We start from the raw sequence: 11,196 nt of genomic DNA on the forward strand, positions 1-11,196 counted from the left end.
CGTCAATGTTCTGCTTGATCGGTCCTCCTCGATCTGGCCGTCGACGTGTTCCGGTACTACTGCCGGAGATATTGCCCAAGGATATCTGAGTCGGATAGTATCCGGTCGTTTGCGTCCATATCAGCCTATGTGCCTCTAGGAGGGTGTGGCGCGAAGCTCTGCTATTTGTTTACACCATGGGACATGTCGGCATTTCGATTTCCATGGCACAGAAAACAGCGAAGAAAGTCTTGATGGCTGAGATCGGAGGATCAGTAAGGCGGACGGGGCCTTCAAGGCGATGGAGTCAGCCAGGTGTTTGATAACTTTCAGTAGCAGGAGTGTCAAGTGGGGGCGACAACACTGGAGGATTTCATTTTTTTGGTGGTGCTCCTCGGGTGTCGAGTCGTGACTTTTGGGCTGAAAACCTAAGGTTTGGCCTTCAGTGGTTTGTGCATGGCAATTGCCTTGTTGAAGGTATTATTTTGAGAGCTCGGTCTTTCTCCAGGGTGAAAACCTATGATCTTGGATCGGGCGACGACGGCGCTTGTGCACTGTTTCCTTCTTGAAGGCGTCGCTTTTGGAGACCTTTTATGTTTTCCGGGTGTTATCATTGGTGGTGGTTCGTGAGCTGCTATTGAGAGGAGTTGGTCACTGTGGCGAGGTCTTTTTTTTCATTTCATTTCTTTTCTTTTTGAGCTGTGTGCATCCTGGATGTCTTTATGACTTCTTGTTGGTGCAGAGGTTGGGTGTAATTGATATCTTCGCGATATTAATATATATTTTTTAAAACAAATTGATAAAAAGAAAAGATACTTGGTCTGAAAAAATATCTATGACAGAGCCGCAGTTAAATAAACAGTCGACACTTGGGATTAATCGTCACTCCACACTTGAAACCACAAAAATCACAACACCTCTACACCAAAGAACAAAAGCCCTCACTCACTCACTATCCTGCGGCTTGGGGAACGGCACGTTCATATACTTGTAGGTGGTGAACCCACCGTCCACAACCAGGTTCTGGCCGGACACGTACTTGCCGTCGTCGGAGGCGAGGTAGACGGCAGCCCTGGCCACGTCCACCGCCTCGCACGCGGCGCCCTTGAGCTCGCCGAGGCTCCGGATGATGGCCGTCACCGTGGCCTCGTCGGCGCCCTGGAGCATCTGCGAGAACTGCCGCACCACCATCGGCGTCGCGACGGCGTGTGGCGAAATGCAGTTGACGCGGACGCCGTGACGGGCGAGCTCCGCGGCGGCTGTCCTGACGATGCCGGCGATGGCGAGCTTGGAAAGCGAGTAGGGGTACGAGCCGAGGCTCCCCATGATACCACTGATGCTGCCCATGCAGAGTATGGAGCCGGAGCCCGCCGGCGCCATGACGCGCGTCGCGTGCTTGATCCCAGCCAGAGTGCCGCGCAGGTTCACTCGCATGATGTCGTCGAACTGGTCCAGGTCCAGGGTTGCCATCTCCGACGTGCCGGAGAGGGATCCCACGACGCCAGCACTGTTGAACATGACGTCGAGCCGGCCGTGCATCGCGACGGCGGCGTCCACGGCTTCGGCGACGCTGTCCTCGAGGACGACATCGCAGTGGATGAAGTGGGCCTGCGGGCCGAGTTCCTCGGCTGTTTGGAGGCCCAGCTGGGAATTGATGTCGGCGAGAACTACGCATGCGCCCTCTTGGATGAACTCATGGGCTGTGGCCTTACCGAGCCCACTTGCTCCTCCGGTTATCAGTGCAGTCTTTCCCTCCAGCCTGCACAAAATTAGATGGAATTGCATGTTAGACTAAAAAAACGAGATGAAATTTGCATGTTTTCTTGGGGACTGATTGAAAAGTTCTGGAGACTAGAGTTTATGTTTTTTTTTGCGAGAAGAACTTCCAGATAGCATGGAGACGATTTTTGGACAAGCCAATCAACGACTGATAGTTCAACGAATACTAAAAATAATAAAAATTACATCCAGATCCGTAGACCATCTAGCAACGACTGCAAGCACTGAAACGAGCACTGCTATGCACACGATAGCGTGGAGACGATTTTTGGATGACAAGCCAATCAACATGTCCATGCATCGCAACAAATGGCAGCATATTGTTCATATTGTTTGTCGTGTGCACAATAATTCCGTGTATCAACTATAACCTTCTACTAAATGGGAAGTGGGATGGACATGAAAACATACTTTTAAGAGCCAGACCAGACCTTCGGTTTGAATGGAAAAAAGCCAAAACTTGCGCCTTTTCAGATTCTTTACAGACCGGGACAAGGAGGCCAGCCCAAAAATTTCCGGTAAGACAATCAATTTTTAAAAGAGCTTGTGAAAACAAGGGAGCTCGAACCAGACGGCTCTACGGCACGCTGCTGGGGGTCCTATAAATGGTGCTAAAATTAGGTGGCGTGAATGGGACCAATTGGACTTTTAGTTCAGCATAGTGGCCAGTTGGGCTAGCTTGTCTTCTTGCGCACACACATATTTGACTGTATTTCCCTAAAAAACATATTTGACTGTATTTGTCCAATTAAAAAAATAACTGTATTTGTACGTTTTCCTAATGATATTGAATCCAAAAAAACCCACCTATCGGAAAGGGAAAACATGAATCGACAGCTACACTAGTTTGGTCGTCGGTTCGGTTTTTAAAACTATGAATAAAATTAACATGATGTACCAGGGTAAAATCGATAGAATGTATGTAGGCTACGAAGAGAAATATAGCGTGCATGCTTACAAGCACCAGGGCATATAGTAAAGAAAAGAAGCTGCAATCCTTCTTCTTTTTCCGAATTAGGCATCTTTTACAACAACTAGGATGATTCCGAACAACAAATTATAGGATGAAATCCGATTTGATATGCAAAGAGTCAAACAGTGAAGAAAAGAAGGAAAAAGAGGACACGGACAATCGTGATCTGTCTGAGAAAGTGATCAGCATGCATGCAAAAAAAGGTAGGATTATCTAAGGGAAAAGGTGTTGGGTCATACGACTACAAAATCCAGCATTCGCGCGCATAATTTAACATAAAGATTCTTGCTACCGGTGAAAGCTCTTGGCACTGTCCCCTGCCGGCTTCGCTTTTTGGGAACAGTAGTGCACTGTTCTTGGAAGCTGCCGAGCTTCCAACTCGCCACCAAACATTCATGCACATGCCCAGCTTCCAACTCTCTCTCTCTCTCTCATGATGAAACTACTCTAATAAGCACCCACCCTCTCAAGTCTCGACGGAGAGATCCACCGTATGTGCATGATCTCCTGTCTGATCACCAAGCAGGAGTACATCTAATGAATGCAGCTAGTGTTTTTCTTACTCTTACCTTCCCTTCATTGCCGTCGATAGCCACCGCCTGGCGCCTGCCCTGTCGACCAACTCCGAGGAAGCCGCCGCCCTCCTAAAAGCGAAGAAAAGAGGAAGTTAACATTCTACATATCATAATTCCACAACCTAGAACTAATTCTTTCTGGTGTGCATGTCATATATGCACGACTACTAAAGTCAAGAATGCAAGATCCAACAAATCTAATCAGAAGAAGGCACACATATATACATGCATATGAGCATATAACAGTAAGAAAAACCTCATATGTCAGAACAGAAGCCTGTTGAGACAGGGAGAGGAGTGAAGTGAGGAGAATCAAATGAAGTACCTAGCTTCACGGACGAGCCGGAGCATCATCTTCACCTTCGTCTTGTGTTCTTGGATCTTGGGGTAGGGAGAGAGAGAGAGAGGGGGTTGCTCACTTGCTCTGCTTTGTGTGGGTGTGAAAGATGGTGGTGTGCTTGGAGCTGCTTAAATAGAGTAAAAGCGACAGCGGAGGAGCTCCTGTCCTGTCCCATCCCCTTGCAGCCAACAACCTTAATTATCTCACCATTATGAGGACAATTTAAGGGTACAGTACTCCGTAATTTCCTACACGCCCTCACTGTCTTTTGGGTCAGTGTAGGCCACCCAACGTGGAGCATTGTGAGAGGCCTTAAGAAATAAATAAAATGCATGTTGGTTTCGCAAGAAGGGGGTCAAGGGACAGCCAAATTGTAAAATACGTGTACCGGCTCTTCATATAAAAGTCAGTGTGTGAATTTAGGAACTTTTTGTTAAGAGTTCCATTAGACTACCCACAGTGAGAGTAACATAGATAGTAATATCACACATATCTAGACAAAATAGATGATGTGGCAAATAATAAAGAAAGAGAGGAAAGTGATAACATAGCTAGTTACTAGTAGTATGAGTAACATCACACATATCAAGGCAAGATGAGTCTATAACCTAATAAATGAAGTGTTGCATGTTACCACACATATGTTACTCCCCACTATAGAGGTAGTAACATAGACTAGTAACATATGCATGTTACTAGTCTATTTTACAACCCATTGTGGCTAGACTTATGAATTTGGTGTTGCCACATCTTGCCAGCTAGATGCGTGTAAGAGTTGTTGGTGATTGATGAAACCATGATGGGTCCACTTATCACTAGTTATACTCCCTCCGACCCATAATATAATATAAGATCGTTTCTCAAGACATAGCTTGAGAGACGATCTTATATTATGGAACGGAGGGAGGGAGTAGCTCTGAACAATGAAGCAAATACGACCATAATGGAACAATTAATCCCTACCAATATGTAGGCCTGTAGTCGATTGGGAGACTATCTAGAAAGTTGCTTTGACCCTGTTTTCTAAATAAAGCAGATATTTTATGTAAAATCAAAAGGTTCACAAAAAATAACACTGCATAATACTATTTTTAGGCTATGTAAAACATTGCCACTTTCCCAAGTACTTGAATCGGAGCTAGTGCAGGTGCCAAGTACCTTGATTTTTTTTTTCTCAAATCTGTAATTGACAACATGAAAGTGCCACTCTAAATATCTACATACAAAATTCAAAGTTGCAGAACAATTGCTAAGGTTTCATGCATCTGTCGTGGCGAGTACTGCACTGGTGCCTGGCTAGGTGCGTGCCCGCAAAAGCTTTATCCCATCGAGTACAAGATGGAAGGTAGCCTCGCCTCAAGACAGTGGCGGAGCCAGGATTAGATAACACTCCGGATGAGAAACTAAGAGAATCTCTAGCCAATCCCTCAAAACTGAATTTTTATTCCTCCAACCGGTTTGGAGGGGTTAAGCCGGACCTAGCCACTCCCTCAAAACCGAATTTCTACTCGTCTAACCGGTTTGGAGGGGTTAAACCAGACCTAGCTGATCCCTCAAAACCGGATTTTTACTCCTCAAACCAGTTTGGAGGGGTTAAACCGGACCTAGCCGATACCTCAAAACCGAATTTTTACTCCTCCAACTGGTTTTGAGGGGTTAAACCGGACCTAGCTGATCCCTCAAAACCGAATTTTTACTCTTCTAATCGGATTGGAGGGGTTAAATCGGACCTAGCCGATCCCTCAAAACCAACTTTTTTACTTCTCTAACCAGTATGGAAGGGTAAAACCGGACCTAGCCGATCCCTTATCCTCTTTAGAGGAGTAAAAATTTTATTCATCGTGGCTTCGGATACTCAAATATACTCATTTGCGTCTCGTTCTAAAAATAATTTCCATTCGCTCGGCACTGTCTCGGAGCACGTCCACGTCGAAACCACCCCTAGCCCTCGTCCCCTTCTCTGGTGACGCCCTGAAGCTCCCCACCACGCGCAAACTCTTTTTGAGCGGTTCCGGTGCCTACCGACAACCATCTCACCATACATCAGTTGCTTTAAGATTTGGGTTGTGGACAACTATTGCTTCTCCTTTTCTGCTATACATATTCAATACCATGCCTAACACAACTATTGCCCCCCACTGTTGTCCTTCCTACGACAGAGATGGCAGTGACGGCAGCATGTGACAACCCCCTCTCTCTCTTCTCTCACGCATAAACCCAACCTTTTATTTCACCGTAGCTAAATTAAAATGTCTATATTATTTAAACTATAAGTTTATTTTTGAAATAACTTATAAATTGGAACTCCTGGCGCTAAGACCTTTGAAACTAGACCAATCATGGATACATTTCAAACATTTTAAATTTTCAACATTTCATATTCCATCAAACCTACTTCACTAGAAAAATGTGGAAAACCCCTATTTCAGTGGAAATATGTGAAACCAACCTACTTAACTAGAAACCTATTTAACCCAAATATAAAATTTAAATGTAATAGTTTACTTCAAAAGATCAAAAGATTGTACATTAGTGAAGTAACACATTTTCACAGTTTCGAAATACACTGTTTCACATTTTCAAATAATCAGTTTTACAATCATACATTACAATTTCACTTTCTGTAGTTATTATTTCACAATTCACAAATGTGTTATTGGCTTGGTTCACAAAAAATCACATCTTTTTAATTGTACAATTGTGAATGACAATTTTTCACACTTATGAAACACAAAGAGTGAAATTATAATATAACAATGCGAAACTGATTTTTTAGAAGAGTAAAATATGTATTTTCAAAAATATGTAACTAAAATAGATGTGATTTTTGTGAAATATGGCAGTGAAATGTAAAAATGTAGGTTCTGAATTGTGAAATAATAACCACAAATTGTGAAATTATAATGTATAAATATGAAGCTGATTATTTCAAAAGAGTGAAAATATGTTTTTTCAAAAACATGTAATTGAAATATATGTGCTTTTCGTGAACCAAGCCAGTGTGAAGTGCAATCTAGGTTCTGTATTATGAAAGAGTAACTAGAGAAAGTGAAATTCTATTGTATCTTTTATGAAACTGATTATTTGAACATGTGTAATAGTTTATTTCAGAAGAGTGAAATATGTTATTTGAAAAGTGTGCAATTTAAATATAGGTGTTTTCTTTGTGAAGCAAGCCGGTGAAAAGTGAAATGTAGGTTCTGAATTGTGCAATAGTCACTACAGAAAGTGAAATTGTAATGTATCATGGTGATACTGATTATTTTGACATGTGAAATATACGTTCCGAATTTAAATGTGGTCAAAAACTATCCAAGATTGGTCTCGTTTTAAAGGTTTTGGCGCAAGGAGTTTAAATATAAAAAAAGTTTCAAATGCGAATATATGGTTTAAAAGATATGGATGTTTTAAACTATCTAAGGAGTAAGAAGTGGTTGGATTTATTGTGTGAGAGAAAAAAAAATGATCCTACCACACTGTACACTAGTGCGGCCAACTGCTGAAGAGAGTACCACATGACATGTGTGGTCAGCTATCTTAAGTTAAGTTATGACAAGTATTTGTGGAAGAAGAAGAAGAAGGAGGAGGACAAAAAAAAAAACTGCTGAAGAGAGAGAGAGAGAGTGAAATATGAAGATGGGAAATCCCCATTAGAGACCACCTTTGCCGGTACTCTAGCGCAACCGTGCAATTTTACTTTTCGCCCCGCCATGCGAAACGTCCATCCCGGCCCTCTCCATCAACACGTGGGGTTTGGGAATAGCAGGAACGACGGCTTCGTTGATGGCAGCAACCAACCACTTCATACGCGCGCTAAATCTCTACACGTGTCCCCTCGCGCCTTGTGTGCTATCACTCGCACCACCGTGACAACGAGCACCTGTCATGCAGAGCCCGCGCTCACGAAGCTCTTGTTGGGCTCGGCGAATGGCGCCTGCCTGCACGTGCGGCACGTACGTTGGCGGCGCTGCCAGCCATCGGTCGATGCAGAGGGCGTGGAACACGTGGTTGCAGCCCGGCAGCACGCGCACCTTCTCCCCGCACATGAACTCGGTGAGGTAGATGGCGCGCTCCGACCGTGATGACCCGACCAACTCGAGCCCTGCCAAGTACGCCAGCCACGGGAGCACCTGGGCCAACGCTCGCATGAGTCGGCGCCGAGGAGTTAGCTTGGTGACCGGTAACGCCGGCCGCCATGGAGAGCATCGTTCTAGCTTGTACGTGTGTTACGTGTGCTGTATCGCACGTGTTTGACGAAATGCCTGAGTCAAATGTAAGCTATATAAGGAGCTAAGTTTAGGGGCTCGACTACAAACTGCTTTATTTTAGCGGAGCAAATATAAGGAGTTAAGATTTAAGGGGTTGTTTGAGGGGCTAAACTGTTGAACATGTGTACATGTACGTAGGTCTGGGTTTCGTATACAGTACATGTACGTAGTGTCTGTCTCCCCCTGTATGTACGTGTATCTTAGGAGACAAGATACTGGTCACACCCCTCGTATCTATATATATGTGCCTAGTGCACGATCAATCAATTATCGATGCACCAAACCATTCTCTATATGGTATCTATCGCAAGTCGATCCTCTCCCGCTTCCGCCTAACCCTAGCCGCCGCCCCATGTTGCCGCTGCCTCGCCGCGCCGCGCTTCCCCTCCCGCGCCGCGCTCGATCCCGCTGGCCACCCGCCCGATCCCGCCTGGTCTCGCTAGCCGCCAGCCTTGCTAGCCGCGCCGTACGCCCGCTCGATCCCGATTCCTCTCGATCCCGATCCCGCCGTACGCCTCGCTAGCCGCGCCGTACGCCCGCCCGTGCCCCCGCTCGCTATCTGCCACGTCCGCGCCGCCCGACTAGCTACCACGCCCGCGCCGCTCGCCAGCTCCCGCACCGCTCGATCGCATCAGCCGCGCCGCTAGCCAGTTTCCCTCGCCGCTGCTGCTTGTCTGCATCGCCGCGTCGCACCACCGCCGAGCCGCTGTGACTTCCTCCGGCTCCTCCTCCTACAACCCCTTCGCCGGGCCGGACCCCGCTGACATCCGTGACATCAACATCCACGACTGCGTCCCCGTCGTCCTCGATGCCACCGACGCCACGTACTTCACGTGAAAGACGTACTTCGCGCTGCTCTTCCGCGAGAACAACCTTGTGGATCACGTCGACGGCTCCGTCGACTCCCGCACCATGGTGGGCGACTCCGAGTGGACCGCGATCGACGCCACGCTCATCCGTTGGTTCTTCATCACCATCTCGAAGGACCTGTTTCACACAGTCGTGAGCGATGGTGATGACGCACGCGCCGTGTGGGTCAAGCTCAACGGCCTCTTCACCGACAACAAGCTTCAGCGTCGCGTGTTTCTGCAGCAGGAATTTTTTGACTGTCATCAGGATGATCAGTCTATCGATGACTACTGCCGCCTCCTGAAGACGTTGGCGGATGAGCTCCGTGACATTGGCGCCAAGGTTGATGACGACCTTCTCCTCAGTACGCTCACCGCCGGTCTCAACGAGGACTTCGGTAACGCCGCCTCCAACCTCTCCCTCATACCGGAGCCCTCCTTCCCCAAGTTATGGCATACTTGCGGTTGGAGGAGCGCCGGATGAAGGGGGTCAAGAAGCGCGTGCAGCACCACGCCCTCGCCGCCGACACCTCACGTGGTGCCCCTCCACCGGCTGCCCCGCCCGCGCCTGCGCCCCGTCACCAGCCGACGCCCCCATGCCTCTGGGGTTTTACCCCCTCCCGCCCACGCCCCCCGCCCCCCAGCAGCCGCAGCAGGGTGGCGGGCGCCGTGGCAACCGTCACGGAGGCGGTCGCAAACAGGCGCAAGGGGGGGCCCTCGTCAGCAGCAGCAACAGGCCACCCCGCCCTGGACTTACGGCACCAACCCGTGGAGGGGCGTCGTCCACGCGTACTCGATGCCGGTTCCTCGGGCTCCCGCTCCAGGCATCCTTGGGCCTCGGCCGGCGAGCCACCAGGCGCTCTTCACCGCGCAGAACGCCGCCCCCCTACAGCGGCTACGGCGCCGCGCCCGCGCCCGCCTACGGCGCTTATGGAGGGTTTCTCCCTCCCCAGGTGCCGCCGCCGTGGGACCCGACACTTCTCGCTGCTCTGCACTCCGCCCCGGCACCGAGCTCCTATGGTGGCGGCGGTGACTGGTACATTGACTCGGCCGCCACCACTCACATGACTGCTCATCCCGGTAACCTCACATCCGCCACTCATGTTCATACTGCCACTCGCATCACTCTTGGTAACGGTTCCTCCATTCCCATTACACATGTCTGTCATACGTCTTTTCCTTCTACTTCTACTCCCGTTAACATGTCTAATGTTCTTGTGTCTCCTAACTTAGTTACCAATGTTGTTTCCGTTCGTCGCCTTGCTCGTGAGAACCGTATCACTGTTGAATTTGACGATATCGGCTTTTCTGTGAAGGACGCCCGTACACGGATGGTACTCCACCGATGTGACAGACCGGACAAGCTTTACCCGGTGCATCCCTCCGGCACCACCACCACCCGTCGTCCCGCCGCCTTCGCTGCTAGTGTCGATCTTTGGCACGCCCGCCTCGGCCATCCCAACTCCACCGTTATGCGTCAGATTCTTCAGAGTTTTTCTTTCTCATGTAATAAGGTTGACGACCACTCTTGTGAGGCTTGCCAACTTGGCAAGCACGTTCGTCTTCCCTTTAGCGAGTCTACAAACATTTCCACTTTTCCATTTCAGTTATTGCATAGTGATGTTTGGATGTCCCCAGTTGCGAGCAACACGGGTTACTTATACTATTTGGTGATTTTGGACGATTTCTCTCACTATGTGTGGACATTTCCTCTCCGTCGCAAGTCCGACGCTCTCGCCACACTCACAACTTTTTATTCATATGTCACCACACAGTTCGGTCGTCCTATTCTTGCCTTGCGAACTGACAACGGAAAGGAGTTTGACAATGTCGCTGTCCGCAATCTTCTTGTGTCGCACGGTACCATCTTTCGCCTCACTTGCCCCTACATGTCACAACAGAATGGTCGCGCCGAGCGCGTCATTCGCACTCTTAATGACTGTGTCCGCACGTTGCTCTTCCCCTCGTACGTGCCTCCTCGGTTCTGGCCGGACGCGCTCGCGACCGCCAGCCTCCTCATAAACATTCGCCCGTGTCGTCCATGCTGGAACTACACTCCTCACCAGCTCCTCTTCGGTGCGGTTCCATCTTATGATAGTCTTCGCATTTTCGGGTGTCTCTGTTATCCTAGCACCGCGTCCACTGCACCTCACAAACGCGCTCCCCGGTCGCTTCCTTGCATCCTCCTTGGTTATCCTCCCAACACCAAAGGTTACCGGTGCTATGATCCAGTGTCCCACCGCGTTTTCACCTCGCGACACATGTACTTTGATGAGCTGGTGTTCCCGTTTCAGCAGGTACCATCACCCTCGGCGTCCCCCGTGGCGCGGTTCGCCCCTACCTCCACCTCCGGCGAACCGCCCCGCCATGCACCGGGCTTGGCCCTGCGCGCGTTCCCGGCGCCGGCAGCCCCCATCGCCGCGGCCACCTCGGC

General features: G+C 48.9%; 1 protein-coding gene across 1 annotated transcript; it reads right to left on the reverse strand.

Moving 5' to 3' along the window:
• Positions 1-820: 820 nt before the first annotated feature.
• LOC123163456 (momilactone A synthase) lies at positions 821-3,811 on the reverse strand. Its single transcript, XM_044580979.1, has 3 exons — positions 3,632-3,811; positions 3,301-3,375; positions 821-1,738 (listed from the first exon to the last, which is right to left on the reverse strand). The coding sequence occupies exons 1-3, from the start codon at positions 3,658-3,660 to the stop codon at positions 925-927; spliced, it is 918 nt and encodes a 305-aa protein (XP_044436914.1). The 5' UTR covers positions 3,661-3,811; the 3' UTR covers positions 821-924.
• Positions 3,812-11,196: the final 7,385 nt, after the last annotated feature.

The sequence above is a fragment of the Triticum aestivum genome, chromosome 1D (assembly GCF_018294505.1).
Source record: "Triticum aestivum cultivar Chinese Spring chromosome 1D, IWGSC CS RefSeq v2.1, whole genome shotgun sequence".
NCBI classification, from domain to species: domain Eukaryota; kingdom Viridiplantae; phylum Streptophyta; class Magnoliopsida; order Poales; family Poaceae; genus Triticum; species Triticum aestivum.